Source organism: Cavia porcellus, unplaced genomic scaffold (assembly GCF_034190915.1).
Source record: "Cavia porcellus strain 051 isolate PalLab524CR breed Dunkin Hartley unplaced genomic scaffold, mCavPor4.1 scaffold_2, whole genome shotgun sequence".
NCBI lineage: Eukaryota > Metazoa > Chordata > Mammalia > Rodentia > Caviidae > Cavia > Cavia porcellus.
In genome coordinates this window covers 99,099,031-99,117,106 of record NW_026947485.1, presented here as the reverse complement: position 1 = coordinate 99,117,106, position 18,076 = coordinate 99,099,031, and the positions used below count along the sequence as shown (strand labels likewise).

General features: G+C 38.9%; 1 protein-coding gene across 1 annotated transcript in view; it reads left to right on the top strand.

Annotated features, from left to right (window-relative positions):
* Adam12 (ADAM metallopeptidase domain 12) overlaps positions 1 to 18,076 on the top strand; it is a 349,026-nt gene that overhangs the window by 104,307 nt on the left and 226,643 nt on the right. Inside the window, exon 3 of the mRNA XM_063244913.1 lies at positions 2,211 to 2,284. Within this exon, the coding sequence (XP_063100983.1) occupies positions 2,211 to 2,284 (74 nt within the window). The remainder of the gene's footprint in view (positions 1 to 2,210; positions 2,285 to 18,076) is intronic.

Here is an 18,076-nt window from a genome sequence, read left to right as displayed (position 1 = left end):
CAGCTGGAGGAGGCTGTTGAGCCTTGAAATAGGTCCAGTGCAACTGATTTTTCAATTTTATTTTAATTAACTTAAATCTCACTAACATTACCCTAAAATAGAGCAAAGAGTCTTTGAGCTTTTGACTCTGCTGTAATATGTCCTGATTAACGGATGTTTTCTCATTTTTCCCTTGTGACCTTTCAGTTGTTATGATCTTTAAAATTTTTATTTTATTTTAACTAATATTTTAATTTTGGGTATTTGGAATCTATAATTCATTTTCTCTTAAAATGTGATAACACATGGTTAGTTCATTTGTGATATTTTTTAAAACATCTTGAACTGTGCCTTCAAATGTAAAATATTAGAAAACTATGCAGGGACTTCTTAGTCTTATAGTGCTTATCTATTAGTGCAAAAACAGTTAAATTAGAGCTAACATCACTTGTACTGGTTTTGTCTGCCTGTTCTTTGAGATGACCCACCTCCTCCTCCTCCATTTGTCTTAAGCTACCAAGAAACCTTCTTTTATATAGACAGCTGTGATGGCCTCTGGTCCTTTCTCAGACTGGCCGAGCCATTTATGATTAAACCATTCCTGTTCTTTGCACACCAGCCTGGGCAATACCCCTGAACTGGGAAGCAATGGCTCCATGCCTAGATGTGCTGGGCTCACAGTGTTCAAACATCACCAGCATGAAAAAAAGCATTAATTATCTGAAATATACTTTAAGATTTTAAATTCTCTTCATGGGAAATGCCCCATAGGATATGTGAAAGACCTACTAAAGAGAAGGGAGAATATTTGATCCTGAGTCTCCAGAATCATTGAGGACATACTGAAAGAGAAGCAGCAAGAGAGGGCCTATAGAGAGTAAATTGGGGTAAAAAATTCATTTTGTCCTTTCTGACGGTGCAAAGTCAATGACTTGGTTTCCATGGGAGGGTAGGGTATCCCAGTCCCAAGGCTGGGAGAATGGAGGCTGAGGTTTAGGGGTATTATTGCATGGAGACATTCTTAGGGAAGGACATGAAGCACAGGGCTTCTGGGACAAAAGAAAAACAAATGCCCTTTCCCACTCAAAAATGGACACACATTGATTTTCTTGGAATTCAGAGGAGAAGAGAGCGGGGGCATCTGACAACCAAAAAGGGAAAGAGGCAGGTAGAGCTGTTTGCCCTGTTTACTAATTGATTTGTTCATTCACTCAGTATTAATTGAACTTCTGTTATTTGTTGAGCAACTTCAAAAGTATAACAAACAAGCAAAAATCGACATACTGTATTATCACAAGGAGGACAGATGTGCTTTCTTGGAAGGAAAGGACAGGAGGCTGGACAAAGAATAGAGGGCAGAGTACAAAGTTAGGGTGGGGGCTAAGTTGAGGCTACTTTTAATAGGTGGCTTTCAAGCTAATCCCAGCATGAGCAGAGATTCAGAGATATAAGGCAGCTCAGTGTGTCTGAGAAACTGGCCAGGCCGGGTTGGCCAGCCCCAGGTAAGTAAGGGGAGCAGAATGTAGCTGGCTATGGAGGCTGATGAGGGTCAGGCCACAGACATGGGACACTGTGGGCCACAGTAGAGAACTGGTGTCTTATCAGTGCAGTGAGAAGCCAGTGTATGCTACTTTTAAGCAAGGATGGGTTGATCAAGTGTTTTAAAGGTAACCTCCCATTGCCACTGCAGAAGGAATAAGAAGAAAGCAAAGATAGGAATCTGGATAAGAAAGGTTATGCAGTAATGCAGGTGAGAGAATGTGGTTTGAATTGAAGAAGGGTGGAAGGATGTGAGGCCTAGACTGTGGTGCTCATGTCTCAGAGGATGACCGATCGGGACTGTTACACGGATCAGATGAATTGGCAAGGGGAGAGGAAGCCTTCAAGGATGACTTCCGATGCCTGGCATGAGCCAGAAAATAAAGGTGACTTTAATGGAGACAAAAAAGACCAAGGAAAGAGCTGATGGGTAAGGGATGGAGGAGGAGTATTAGAGTGGAGCTGGTCCCAAGGGTGCAGAAGATGGTAGAAGGAAAAGAGCATAAAGACCATGTCATTACCACTATCACATTCCCCAGCTCTTGCCCTGGTCTCCTGTACTTGTTGTGTCAGGATGTTCTCTAGAAGAAAATGTTTTTGTCTCACTCTGTTGACTATCCCTATGGAGCATATCCAGATATTTGGAAGCCAAAGTCAAATGTTTCAACTACTTCTCCTTGTTTATCTTTCAGGATCACCCAGAAGTATTGAATGTTCGAATACAACTGGAAAGACGGGAACTGATCATAAATCTGGAAAGAAATGAGTGAGTCAAATTAGTTCTTGGTTTTGGCACATTAAGACAAAGTTAAGACAATTTGGATGGAAAAGTGCTATATAATGCAAGTTGGCTTTTAGAGAAACAGAACTAAGTACGTGGATTTGTAATCTATATTCAGATTTGAGGCTGGAATTAATTTTTAAAAATTATCCAATGGAGAAATAAAGCATTTTATCATCTGAAAAGTAAACTTTATAACACTGCAGGGCTTTTTGTAGTTCCATCTCTTTTCTTTTCACAGCTTGATTTTGTAAGGATAGAATTTAAGGATCCCTGTCCATTCAAATAACTATTTCATAATTAGTTGATGCTTAATGACTCCTGAATTATATGTGAAGTTTCAAATAGGTACAAAATCTTTCTTCCCTGGGAAATTCAAAGTGTTTGTTTTAATCTTTCAGTGCTAGGCTCCAGCAGAAAAGCTTTATTTTTATCTTTTTGTTTAATATTTGGCCCTTTTCTGTAAATAAGATTAATTTCCAGGAAATAGTATTACATATTTTTCTGTACCACTTGGTTATTATTATGTATTTTTTGCGGCTTCCTAGTAGAACCTGTGTCTGTCTTGAGTCACAAGTCAAAACCATCCTGTTCATGCCATTCCTGACCCTCTGGATTTCCCCTTAATTTTCTCAGCTTATTCCACTTGAATAATCTCATCTAATAAGCTCTGTATTTAAAGGGAAAAATCAGTTCCCTAAGACTTGCTCAATTAAAAATAGCAGTTTCTTGCAGAAGTACTGGCTGCTGGTTCTCATTCCTCAGTCAAGTGCTGGTCTGTGCTAAGGTTAACAGTGTGAATAGAGAAGCTTCCCTAGGAAGGGTCTTGCCAGGGGGATGGAGTTACAAAAACTGGAATCAGGGTCTCTGTGTAAACAAGTCAGATGATTTATTGGTATCAGCGCTTTGATTTGAAGGTCCTCCGAAGCAAGCCAGACAAAATAGGCCCTGTAAAATCAAGCAAGCTACTCCTCAGGATTTTCAGCCTGCCTCTGTATTTCTTCTTACATGCATATCTCTAACTATTAAGTGGGTCAGATACTCTGTAAATAATAAATAAGTAATGTGTCTTAGCTTTTCTTATTACCTGATGACCTCAAAATAGAGCTTTAGCCACAGGTATTATGTTGAATAATCAAACATCTAAACAGAAAACTGTGTATTGCTTTTGAGATGTCTGTCTTCAAAAAGCAAATATTTTTGTAGTCTTTTTTTGCCATATAAGAATATTGTGGGACATTTAAGTTCTTTACATTATGGCTGTATGGTTTTGAAAATATGTCCCTGAAGAAAATTAGGTATTCTCTGAAAGAGCCAAAGAAAGGCTTCAGGTGGTGGCACACACCCTAGTTGGGTGTTATTATTGGCAGCTGGTTGGAGAGGTCTCTGTGCCACAACTGTTCCTGTTATTAGGCTGTTGGCAGGACGTAGTACCCATCACAGGGGAGACTGATGCTAAACTTCATGGCTAGCGTTAATGACTGCAGGTTGAAGGGCAGAAAAAGACAATAAGATGCTTAAGTCATTTGCTTTTGCTATGAAAAGAATGTGTTCCTCAGCAGACAATCAAACATTAGCTGGGGGGGGGACGACAAAAAATGTATCCCTGCCATTAAACATAACTTTGGTTAATATTATGGTGAACATTAGTATTTTCTTACTGATAAGAGCTTTTCTTTTTTGTCTCTGTAGTCAATCTCATAGTCTTTGTGAGCTGGGATATATCTTTCTTCATATATCCTTATATAGTTCTTTATTTAGCTTTATAATGAGCGTGCCTTTCAATTTAGAAATGATTTCTTACAGCCCATATGGTTCTCTGCGTTTGTAAAGCGGTTTAATAGCCTTGTTCCTAGTTCCCTCTGAAAATGATTTACCTTACATTACTGCAGAGAGTGCAATATGTGTTGACAACTAGACAACTAGACAATGGCTAATTTGTATAAAATATCATTTAAAAAGGCATCTTTACTCTCCTCCAATCCTTTTATAAGATAATCTTAAAATTAGAAAAGGTGAAAACATAAAACTATCTCTTGTGATTTATTTCTCTTCCCAACTTCCCTTTCAGCCTACATTCCAAAAATATAAGGAAAGTATTTAATTGTGTTCATATGATATTGTATAGCTTTATTTTATTTACATTACTCATACCAAATTTAAGGTTTCCACTGTGTTAGCAGTGGTATAGTTAGAATATACAAGTATTACTATTTTAATAATATATGTCTCAAAATGCTTCACTTTTTTCCTAAACAAATTATGTGTGTATTGTAAACAGACCACTCATTTCCGGCAATCAATAGAAAAGAAAATCTGCAATTGCATAAATACAGTGAAATGCCTTTATGCTGCTAGCTTTTAATGCTGTCAGACACAAAAGGTAAATAATCCAGTGTATAATTTTTTAAATTTACATAATCTGTGATTGGTACCTGCTTCAGTGCCTACAGACTGGGTGTCAGTGTTCAAAGATGTTCCTTGCAGAATATTTTAATTAAGACTTGATAGAAGATTGACTCAATAAATTATGGCATGGCTATGAAACAATACTATGCAGTAATTAAAGATGATGTTTGTTATTAAAATCCTGTATAATCAATGTAAATAAAATGTTAGAAAATATTTCCTATATTGCCTAGTTTTTATTTTAAAATCATAAGCATGACATAACTGAATATAAGCTTATAGAAAACTTTTTTATTTTATTAACGTTTTACAAAAAGAAAATATGACTTTTAGGAAAAACACTTTTTAGTTTGAAAGCAAAATGTTGTAAAACCTTGGAAATAGTTGAAAAGAGGAAAATATTACTGTTTACAATTCATAAAAGAAAAACAGACCTTTGAAAAGCCTCCAGCAACTTTTGAAGGACAAGAAAGGTCTACCTATTGAATATGGAATCTTTGAATTTTCAGAAATCTGTTCTAAGTGAAAACTTGCATAAAAATTAAAACCTAAATAAAAGTGGACTCAGCCTCTTAAATCATAACAGGTATAATCTGAAGCTAATGCTGAAAGAGAATCACCTAATTATCCCTACTCAGAAACTCTTCCATAGTAAACCAATTCTTCATGGAGCAAGACTGCATTTTTATTAAATAGTTGTTTGAGAGAATCTATTTTATTCGCCTCCTAGCATCCCTAATTTGTGCAAAGATCTGCTATTCACTTAAAATCTGTATTTGTATAGCTATAATTGAATGTTTAAAGAAATGCAAAGCTTCCCCTGAGCAATATTTTTCACAGTGTAGCTGTCTGCCTATGGGACTACAGGGACCAGGTTTATAACTTCCATAACTCTGCAGGATCCCCGCGGACTCTCTGGCCATTCCTCAGACAGGTGCGTGGTGAAACTGCATCTTTGATCAAAATGCTTTATGGGACAGGCTGGCCAGCTTAGACATCCGTTTTTCCAGTTTAGGATAATTAAAAGTGAGGGCAGTAGATCACACTCCCTACATCTTTCAACCTCAGTGAGCATTCTGTTTGCAAGTCCTGTTCCTGTCTCTGATTGAAGGCAGTTGCCATGGGAAGTCTGCAATCTGCAGATTTATATTTGGGGTGTGTCTGGGTTAGAAAAACTGTAACATTGATTTTTTTTCTGTCTGAAGCAATTCCAGGCATCTTTTAAGGTGCAAATTTAATTCATATTCACTTACTCAAGAACAATAGCAGGAAGGCCACTTAAAAATTGTCAAACACTGGGCGTAAGACATTTAGTGTAGGTAACCTCTCAATCTCTCAGGCTGTCATGTACAGAACAGAGCAGTGTGGTCAGGGTGCAGATGGCATTAGATAGATTGGAAGGTGGCAAAGTGCTTCTCCAGAGCACACTAACCCACTGTCCCAGACGGTTCTGCACAGCTGGACTACTGCTACTCCTAGTGGCCTTGGGACTGTGTGCCTGGCTTCATCCTGGCCCGTGATTTATCAGCCATCTCTATGAAGACATACAAAGGTGCCCTGCCCACATTTCCTGGCAATGCAAAGGTGAGGGATAACTGTGTCCCACAAGGCTGTCTGGATTATGAAGATTTCAGCAGTTTGGATCAATGGGCCAAAACTAACAAGCTGAGATTTAATGGGGATAAATGTAAACTCCTGTGTTTGGGTTAACTAAGAAGTAAATGTTGCAAGTTCGGAGGAAAATTTACCAGCGAATTTCAAGAGTGAGCTGTGCAGCAGGAGCTCTGAGAGCAGTGTGGCTGCTGAGAAAGGTGACAATCACCAGAGTATGTGTGGGGTTGGCGTGGAAGGTCCCAGCCTGGTCTTCCTGCTATGTGGAGACCCTGGCTAAACCCTGTGCAACTTCAAACATGACACCTCAGAGCTGTCAGCTACTTTGTTCTTATTTCCACCAGTGGACATTCCTTTCTTCTCTTACTAAAAAGGAATGTCCTTAAGATCAAAAGCAGGAACTTAACATGCCACCCTCAGTGAGCACTTGCCACACGAGTGAATGATTGGAGCTGGTTCCCTGGAGCAAGCCAGATGTGGGTCACCTGGAGGTTGACAGTGTCCTAGCGGATGTGGGCCACAATTCTAGGAGAAAAGCTTTAAAGCTCATCTGGGCCTCCAATAGCATGCTGCTTAATCTCTCTATTTTCTGGTCTGCAAAGTGGAATTTTTTTAAAAAGCCATGGATAGTTAGTGCTGAAAGATTAGAGTTCATGTCATTTCTGATAGTCAGGTATGAATGACTTAACAGTTTTCTGTGGGCTGGCAATATTTATTATTTTCCCTGACTGTCTTTGCTTTACTCTGTTTTATTTTAGACTTTCTAAATTAATGAAGACTTGGTTGTGTCTTACTCTATACCTGAAAGTCTTGGTGACAGCCAAGCATCTCAGTTCTGAAAAGACCTGGACAGGAGGAGCCTGTCCTTTGGTTTCCTACTGCCATAAGTGTTTTAAAATTACAATGCTGACATTCTCAAGAATTACTATTTTTAAATATTTGTTTCCTTGAGTATAGAGTGTTATTTTTTTTTCTTTTCTTGTCTTTGTTTTTTGGGTTTTTTGTTTTTGTTTTTGTTTTTGAAAAGGGTCTTGCTGTGCAGTTCGGGCTGGCCTTGAGCTCACTTTGTAGCTCAGGCTGGTCTTGAATTTGCAACAATCTTCCTGCCTCAGCCTCCCAAGTGCTGGGATCACAGGTGCGCACCACCAGGCCTAGTATGGAGTGCTATTTCTTTTCAATCTACCCTTGCAGAAGAAACTTAACCTTGTAGAACCAGGAACTCTAATCTGCTAAGTGACTAAATATATAATGACAAACTATCTCCAGGAAATTGACTTCTGTTTCCAGGGTTCATCTCTCAGCTTCCCTTTTCCTCCTCACAAATCTCTATCAGAGGAGCCAGGGTTTTTAGCTCAGTGACACAAGTGCCTGCCTGGCAAGAGCAAGATCGCAAGTTCGATCCTTGGTACCAAAAAAAAATCTTTATCAGAATTCTTAATGTATTAAGGAGATCATTTATTCCTTCACTCCGCTAGCTTTTTCTCCAAATATTTACCTACAACAGATACTATGATTGACACTTGATAGAATAGTCAAGGAGCTCAGAACTCCACAGATCATTACAGAAACCATAACTGAATGGCAGTAGTGGTCAAGTTGCAAGGAAAGAAAGAATGGGGCTTTACACTTGTTTGCAATGTAGCGTTGAAGCTGTGTGTGAATGGGACGAACCAGACAGAGAACGTAGAGTAAATTTGAGAGAGAAATAAGATGCTATGTAAGTTTCCCCAGGGAGAAGGAAGGTGCTTTCCAGAAACCAAGAAGATCATTATGTGAGTGAGAAAGGAGGAGAAAAGTGAGACAGAGAGGCGCAGGGAGGCAGCCCGTGCAGGGTCCTCTGCACCGTAATGAAGATCTTACTTTTTTAATGAGGATAGTGGTGCATCATGGAAGAGAAGGTTTATAAGCATAGGGGGGTTCTGTTTTTAAAGATCACTGTAGATGGTAGAGTGGTGTGGTTATTGTTCCCATCCAGGGAAGAGCAGGTAAGATGGCTTGAACCAAGGGAACGTCTGTGGAAGGCAGACACTGGATAGTTGAAAATGTTCAGGAGGCAGAATGGACTGGACTCAATGAACAATTGAATGTGTGGTGTAATGGAAAGGAGGATTCCAAGAATAATTTTCATGTGTGAGATGTTGAGAGAACAATGATGTGTGGTCAGAATGAAGACCCTTGAAAAGGACCAAGATTATGACCTCAGCAATGGCAATTGCGACTGTACCTTTTGTATCTTTGTTGACAATCAGTTGTCACATTTTTATCTATTTCTGGGGTTTCTATTCTATTTCCATGATGTCTGTGTCAGTCCCTCTGCCAGTGTTACAGTCTTGGTAATTGAAGCTATATGATAAGCCTCAAAGTCAAGTAAGCTGGTTTCTCCACTGCACTCTTTGCATTCTGCAAGATTTATGTTGTTATTCTAATTATTTTCACTTCCATGTAAAAGACCTTGATGAGATTTAGATAAGAAATGTGTTAAGCATTTATATCAATTTAGGTATACTGCCATATTTACTATGTTAATTTTCTTCAATTTGTACTGTAGGTTATCTGTCCATTTATCTGGACTTTTGATTTCTTCCCTCAGTGTTGTATAGTTTTCAACACAAAAGTTCCATACATAATCTGTTGGATTTATACCTATTCTATCTTTGGAGCAATTTTAGATGATTATCAAATTGAAACTTTTGTATCCACAATTTTATGGTCAGTATGTAGAAATACAGTTAGTTTGTATGTTTATCTTGTATCTTGCAGCCTTATCCAACTCATGTATTACTTATGGGAAATATTTGTGAGTCTATGAGATGTGCTGTGTAGACCAGTAATGGCAAATCTTTTAGAGATTTCAGTGATACAAACAGCCCACTGTGGCCTGTATACCATAGGCCCACCACCACTGATGCAGAGTCATTTGAAAATAGGATCAGTGTCCTTCCGTTCTCCCACTCCCTCTCCCTTTCCCTGTCCCTTGAGGTATACTTGATTCTTCAAATCTTGGAGCAGGCTACATATGGGGCTTAAGAGAATCCACTGTGAAGGTAAACATGAAGGGCTGTCATGTGGAATTGAGTGTGGCATTTCTTTGGATACATGGATATTTGCTGCTGATTCAAATAATGGCAGTGGTTAGTAGCTTGAGCTAAAGAATCCAGGCCTGGAGCAGGGGCAAAGTGAGGAGACCTGCTGTGGCCTCAGAGTATCTGAATAACTGTCACGACCCATGGCAGTGCTCATGCTCTATTTTAATTTCTTAGCAGAACCTATTGGAGGAAGCCTCTGCCCTATAGACTCCCGCCCAATATCTCTTCATAACTTTACTGTAGTGTGTTCCTAAGCAGTAGATGGCTCCCTCCAGCAGGAGCTCATCCAGAGACTCGTGCCCTCCTTAAAGTTTCTGAACCTCCAGCTTTAGGGCCACTTGGAGAACTTGTTTAAAAGGCAGATGCTTGGCCCCGCCTCTCTTTGTTGATCCAGAATCCCCAGCACTAGAGCCTGTGGATATATACTTTATAAGACACTTCCCAAAGAAATGTATTCACATTTTACTTGGACAGTCACTAGCTGCATGAGACTATTTATCACAGAATGTTCTGTTGGGCAGAGCTAGGACTGAGAGGGAAATATCAGCTGTCAGCTCCCTCTGGTTTTGGTATCTCGTCTTGGCTGATACAGGGCATGTGAGAAGGTTCCTTCCTACAGGGAGTAATTCCAGAGACATAGGGAGCCCCATGCTGTGTCTCAGAGAATCAGGAGGCCTTGGAAAGTCACCAGTGTACTTTGATGAGAGAGTAAAAGTACAGGAGAACGTTCTCGAAGAATGACTACACCATGGGGTTGATGGGAGTTGACATAAGCCACATGGACTTCAGCAATCTTCTAACTAGACCAAAATCCATCAGGTTTAAGTTAAAAATCTCTCAACCTTAACATTTAAGAATTTTTTAATTGGGCTAAATTTTGTTTCCTGAATATGAGCTAAATTCCCCTGAGCTTCTTCCTTCATCTGTGTTTGAAGTTGTGCAGACTTTGGAAAAGTCAGGACATCATTTTTAGAATTTTTAGTACTTAACCTGATTTAACTACAAAATGCCTAAAATAGTTAAAATAAACTTTTTCAAAGCAGAATGCTTTCTATTGCAATTTGAGTTTGGTGTCCTTGAATGGACTTGTTAAAGTCAGAAGAATCTGAAAAGGCCATTTGATATGAACATGTATTTTCACGTTTCCTCAGGTCACTTTCAATCTCTCACTTTTTGGACCTGATGTTTATGATTTCCTGATGAAAATTCTGCAGAATATTTAGAATCCTTATCTCACACACTGCATCCAGGATGGATAATGGTCATGCTTGCTCTTCCCAAGTAGTGTTTGGTCACTGTGGGTGAACTGATGCCGTGTTTCTGGATGGCTTTACCCTATCCACTTCCCCAAGGCATGGTCAGTGATGGTTATAAACAAGTGCTGTATGGGCTCATGTATTTATGATGAGCCTTTTGGACTTTTTCCAGTTGCTACATCCTCAACAGAAAGGTCATGGTCTTTTGTTTGTATTATATACTAAGGCTCTTCATTGACCACTTAAGACAGTAAAACATTCTCTGAGGAGTTCAAAACTCTAACATGATTTCATTAAGTTTATAGGCACAGATTCTGCTAGATTCTTGTAATATAATGCCATAGGAAACCAAAACTCCAGGTTATTTTTTTCCAGAAATATTAATTCAAATTCATTACACCAAATAGAATTGGAACCTTGTCCATGATTGGCCATGCTTCACAATGTTCTTAAAAAAAGAAACTTAGCAATTATAGCTGCTATCTTGGTTCCTTCTTATTTGTTTCTTATTTATATTACATATTTATGTTTAATTAGTGATGACAAAGGGCTATCACATAATATTATTTACTAATAGCTAATTTGTTATACATGAATATATATGGTATCATTTTTTTTTTTAATTGTAAGTAGCCTTCACTGTAAAGCTAGAGTCTATCAGGGCCTTAAACAGATATTTGTACAGCAATTTTCATAGCAGCATTATACATGATTTCTTTACATTAGATGAGATATTATTCAGTTAAAAAGAAATGAAGTGCTGACACGTAGCATACCATGGATGAATTTTGGCAAAAGTCATCTAAGTAAAATGAGCCAAGCCTAAATGAACAAATGCCATATGATCTCACTTATATGTGGTACGTATGGGAGGTAAATTCAGAAAGAAGGCAAGTAGAGTAAGGTCTTCTAAGTAGGGGGAAAGGGGAGGGGCTTCTTATTTAATAGAAACAGGATGAAAAAGTTCTGGAGGTGGGATGATAGTGACGGTTGCTCAAAATTGTGCATGTAGAGGCTGGGGATTTTGCTCAGCGGCATAAGTGCCTTCCTTGCAAGTGTGCGGTCCTGAGTTCGCTCCCTGGTACTGATAAAAACGAAAAAAAAAAAAAAAAGACAAAAGAAATCCTTGTGTTTCCCAAAATTGTGCTTGTGTTTTACGCCACTGAATTGCAGACTTGAAATTACTACAATTAAAGATTTTATTTTATAGAATTTTTTTTTAAAACTGAATTCCTGATGTTTTTATTTTCAGAAAAAGTTACCCTCCCTTTCCTCCTGCTTGAACACACAATGTATGAGTAAATGGAAGACAGTTTATTCTGAGTCATATTTTTTTTAAGCTCCTGGAAAATCAGTCAGCCACTCTGCCCTGTTCCGTAACTGCCCTAGCCAGTGAATGAGAGTATAGCTGTGATGTAAGGCATGAAAGCAGATCTGAATTTTTTGACCTTCGAGATTTTTCTTTCTAAATCTGGTTCCAAGTCCTTCATGTAGGGGATGATTGGCAATGCTGGGATTTGGATTTGGTTATTTTACTGTTTGCACTTCAGTACCCCTGTTCTCGCAAATGGACCAGATGCAACCTTCCTTCCTCCCTAGTTGTTGGGAGGGCTAACAGATGTGAGAGTTGTAGGGCGTGGTACCACGCTGTCACTGTTCTCCTTTAGTGATCCCACTGTCCCTGGCTCTTCTTCCCTGGAGATGGGAATCTTCTCTTCAGGTCTCCTCTGACAAGCTCCTGACTTCAGTTCCCCATGACCCCCACTGTTCTAGGCTCTGGCCTGTGTCCCTGTCTTCTCTCCAATCTGTCTCCTCCTCATTTCTTACTGTGGTCAAACAGGTCAACCCACGCGGCCTGCTCCACAGCAGGTTCCAGCTGCTGCTCTTCTTGCCTGAGGGCTGGAAGCTTTCATTCTCCACTCCAGATGGGTTTCAACAGTGGGAAAGTCATAGGTTATCTATGTACTGTGGGTTAGGGTGGGCCAGCAGCTGCCTGCTTGGCTGGCCTGGGGACTAGTTAGATGAAGTTGGTGCAAAAATTAACTCCCTCAGATCCATTATCCTTAGGCAAGAGCAAACAATATAGTCATCAGATTCTCTATCCCATGATCTCATCCCAAAATTCTTATGTATGTGTCACTAAAAGAATAGCTTGCATCATATCTAAAAATTAATAATTCCTTAATACCAAATGTGCAGCCAGAATGAATGTAAACATTTTCAGACATTCATCACTCATTTATCTCTCTGACTCCCTTTTCTTTCTCTCTTGCGTGCATGTACTTGAATCAGGATATAACCAACATCCCCATATTGTATTTATTTGCCACAATGGTTAAACCTCTTTTAATATATATTCCCTCTCCCTCTGCCCTTTCAACCTGAGCCTTTAACTGCCAAGTACAGAAGCCATTAGTGATCACTCCTGGATCTATTACTTCTTAAAGTCTTACAAAATGGCATCGTCCTAATTCCATTATTTCTTCTTCATTTATTAGCTGGAATGCTTCCATAGAAAACTTTGCCTTGTCAGATGTTGGTCACTCTGAAGCATGAGATAACAGGTGAGATAATTCTTTAGGGACCATGTCTAATGATCACTCTGCTTTTCCCAAGGTGGCCTTGTGTTTCCCAAATGCAGCACCTCACACTTGGTTCACTCAGGACACTGTCAAGTGCCCAGCTTTGTAACATGCTCTGTGGGAACATGGATGTGTATAACCACCCTTCCTGAGTAGCTGAAAGAGCACGGGCTATAAGTCTGAAACTTTTCTACGGAGACCTAATTTTCTTTACTTTTAAAGACCCAAGGCTCTCTGCATCCTTCAGTAGGTGAAGAGAGTTAAAGCAGAAAGTGGGTCCAGCTTTGCTGCCAGGAAATCTAGGTGAAGTGGGTTCCAGTCTTAGTTTATCTCATGAAGGATTGTGTGCATCATGGTGTCAAATTAAAGAAGAGATTTCACTAACATGGAAGGAAATGGCAGTTAGTTCCTAAAAATCCAGTAGCCTGAGAAGTTGGAATGGGAACCACACTTATTCAAGTACTGTGAAAAAAAAAAAAAAAGAAAGAAAGAAAATGAGGGCATTTACCTGATATTGCTATGAAACGTTCATGTCTTTCTTCTTAGTGTGCTGGTAAATTTCATTGTGGAATGAGGTGGGTTTAGCCTAAGTAGAGGACAAGTCTCTTTATTGTTTTTATGATTTTCTTCCTTATGAAAACCATGTGGGCAGATAGAAGATGATACCGGACCGACCCACACAGCAGGAGGGTTATTCTGGAAGATGATTTATTTACACAGAGTTATTTGCACAGCTCTTCTAAGGCCACCTCTTCAGCTCCACCCTGCCTAGAGGCTTTTGCAGGCCGATTCCAGGATTGTCCTTGAAAATCTGACTGCCTCCAGTGGAGAGTCCCTTTGTCCCTTTGGCAGACAAGTAGCACCAGGACAACCAAGAATGTCACAGAAGTACTGATGGGAACTAAAGGCTATGATTTTTATATGCAGTTTAGACAGAATTAAAAAAGCTTTAATTCACGTTTTCAGTGAAATTCTCATGGTATTGTACATTCGCATAAATAAAATAGAATGTTGAGAGGCTTTGGAATAAAAAGTATAAAATGATATTAAAATTTAGTTACAAGTACTAACTCCATAATTTAGTAGCTACTTTAAAAATTAATTTAAAATTTGGGTCAAATTTATTATCTTAAAAAGTAAAGTGATGACTAGGACTTGATTATATAGTTAAAACACCTCTTCATTTAAATAAAACAAAGCTTTGTATTTTTACACTGGGCCATAAATTACCTGTGTAGATTTCCGCAAAACTTTTTATATGTAGAAAAGTAGTTGTTCAAGAGTGCTACTTTTCCCAAAGTAATTCGCATATAGGAATCTAAATATAATCATTGACATAGAAGTTGATATACTGACATAGAGTGATGTATTATTAAACCAGTTAATTATATTGTAGAAAATATTCAAGGTTGCTAAACACATAAATTAGTTATCATCTTCCAGATATATAGAAAATTTTCCACCAGCGCCCTAACTTCCTACATTTCGCTGTTTTCGTAGTATGAATTCCAGTCCCTATTGATAAAAATTTTGAGAATGATCATTCAAAGAAATATCCTGTATGCCTGTCATAGTTTGTTTTTAAGATCAAAGAATATTTAGTGTAGAATGGAAAGAAGCATTGAAATGAAAGGGAAGGACAAATGAATTCTCTGGTTTTTGGTGAGCTTTGTGACTTTAGAAAAATTTAACTTTTCTCATCCTGAGATCTCTCTTTGGTAATCCGAGTTAAGCATTATTGCCTTGAGAACTGGCCCAGATAGATTTCAGGGGACACATGGCCACTCTGAGATCTATGCCTGAGGAATTTTTTGCTTTGGAATCTGAACCTGCTCACCCAGAGGAATGCTTGAACTGATTGTGCTGGCAGGAATTGTACCTATGACCTAGATGAGGAATCATTTGGACCATATTGTACTTAAGCTTTGAGATCAATTAAACAGCCCCTCTAAGAGCCAAGGTTTCTTATTTAGCTCTATTCTGGTGAACCAGGAAACCCTGTTTTCTGGGCTCTGTTCCTTGGAGAACTAAACATCTTGAGAAGCATCTCTGGGCCCAGGGAAGTCTGTTTCCTTGGGACATTTACACATGAAATTATACAGCTGGGGAAATATGCGTTTCAGGGAGACTCCTGGCCAAACGATGGTGAGTGTGTGGACTCCCCAGTCCATAGCATGTAGGTGGGATAGGAGGTGCCCAAGACAAAAAGAGGTTCCTTGGCTTAAGGGGTAGACTGTACCTCATAGAAGCTGGAGCATCTTCATGACACACTGCTATACGACCACAACCTTGACCTCCTTAGAGGGTTTTGAAATAATTGGAAAAAAAACCAATTATGACTCCAGAAGATAGGCAGTGAGGTCCCAAGAGTGCGAGTTATGTTCTGTTTCTTAAAGTGGGTAATGAGGGTGTGGGTTCATTTCTCTGTTAATTTTTCACATTCCTTTATACGTACATGATAGATCACAAAAATAAAGCATCTTTTTGTGTGTGTGGCAAAACCTAACATAATTTTTGTTCTCAAAGAGCAGTTGTTCTCCTCCCTCTGAGCATACTTGTTTTCTTCTCCCCTCTGATCTTGGAGAGGAATCCAGATGGACATAGAGAGGACACTGTCCTTGGAATGAGTTTAAGGGAAGCAACTACTTTTGTTGCCAGAGACGAGACTTAGTTCAATATTTTCATGAAATGTCATCTCTTTTCTATAATAATTGGCATAGAAATCTTATAAGTGGAATTAGCAAAAGCAAACACAAATACTGCAGAGTGGGATTTCTCAGAATGTGTTTGAAATTAAATTTTAATATACAAACATACATATTCCTATATATGCTTTATGTTATATATTATATAATGTTATATAAATATGCATTATTGTACTTAAAAATCAATGGTTCATGTTGTTAGGATGAGGCAGTAATCAATGTGTTATGCTTAGAGAAATCTCTTAGTAATGCTTCATATTTAATGACTTTTCAAAAATTCTATCGTGATGCAAACTTGACTTATGCTCTTAAAAAAAACCTGTAGATTTAATTTAGAAACAGACATTAGGGATTTTTAGAAACTAAGACTTCAATATGAATTTCTTACAACATTTATGTGCTAGTAGTAAAAATACAATGAATTCTTGTTTCTTGACAGAAAAAAGAATTCTAATCTGGAGTAAGTTTTTGCCATTTTTTATATTTTATATTTTGGCATTACTTTATACTATACAATAATATATTGCATTTATTCATTTATTTTTCAGTTGTTTTAAGGTTTCTCCTCTTCACAATTCTCACCTTCCTTCTATAAAACAGCAAATAATAGGCCTGTCTAAAGTAATTCCAGCAAACACTCACAAAGGGATAATTAAATGAAGATTTCTGTAATGTAAAGGGAAAGTTAGAGACCATAGAATGCTGCTCTGTTCTCCTGATCTTTGCCCTGCTTTTTCCTCCAAAAAGGCACTTTTACCTTATGCCAAGTGTAATACTACTTACTTCAAACTAGTTCGTTTGTGTATGTATGCATATGTGTGTATAGATGTAAATGTTTAGCTACATATATGTCCCTTATTATATGATCATCGTTCTGGGGTAACCTATTCTGTCATAGTGCCTTTGGGTGGACATGATAGAGATAGTGTCTCTACCATTGTGGCAGCAATATACCAACTCCCTCTACCCTAGGGCCATTGGCCTCAGGACCTGAATGGGAACCCCTCTCATGGGTGTGCAGCTGTCACCATTGTTCTTTGTCAGCTGTCCATGATTGTCTTCTTCATGGCCTAAAGAGAAAGGCATAATGGTTCAGAATGAGGGATGCATTTGCCTTTAAAGATATTTCTGCTTCCTGTTTTTATTTTTACCCTTTTCTTCTGCAGTCTACTTATTCTAAAGGAGCAAGGTGTCCTTTTATTCCTTTTATTCCTTATGTCCTATCCTCAGAGGAACTGTTCTCGGTCCTCAGTAGAAATTTTAATTTTAGGCTATCCCAAGTCCCTCTGGACTCTTTTGTAAACACTGACCATTTTCAATTCTGGAAGCCAAGGCAAGAAAAGAGACCAGTTTTTAAAACACCAGTGTATCCGTAGTTATCTGTGAGCATAGGTAATTCAGCAGGCGGCCTGGAGCCCTGCCTCCTCTTATTGCAGGACATCTCTGCAAAAGGAGGTGGAGACTAGTTGGGTAACCTATATACCATAAATACTGGTGCTATTGTAGACTGATGGGACTTGAAATGGAAGCTGACCTCACAGGCAGCACTGTCATCTCAGGGAGGTCATCCAGCTTTGTGTCCAGAAATTATTCTTGATAGACTTAACTGTTCTAATTCATAATGACCAAGTATACATCATGGATGCCTATGCCAGAACTTGCTCTCAAAAGCCCCAGACAGGCAAGTCCACAATCAAAGGCAGAACAAAGGATGAGGGGGACACGTTCAGAGGAATGTAGGGAACAGTTAGGTGTTGACACATGAGCCGAGGAGTGAGAGGGTCAGGCTTGGAGATTCCATATCACCTTACTTTTTGTAGTGAACCAGTTAACTATGCTAAGCCTCTGTTACCTCCTCTATTAAATGGAAAGAGTAGTTATCAAGTTCGGATAGATCAATTTATGTGATTCTAGTAGAGCGTTTTCCCCAGTGTCCAGCCTATTTGCTTTATTCAGTTCAGGGTAGAACAAGACTCAGTGTTCCTAGCCACCGAGGTCCCCTCCTCTAGAGAACAAAACTTTTGTAGGCTCTGTGTTCAGCCTTCGCTTGACAAGTTCCATGTTCCTGTCCTGTTTCACTGGACAATTCTGCTTCCAGTCTCTGCTGGGAGCAATTCCTTTGACTCAC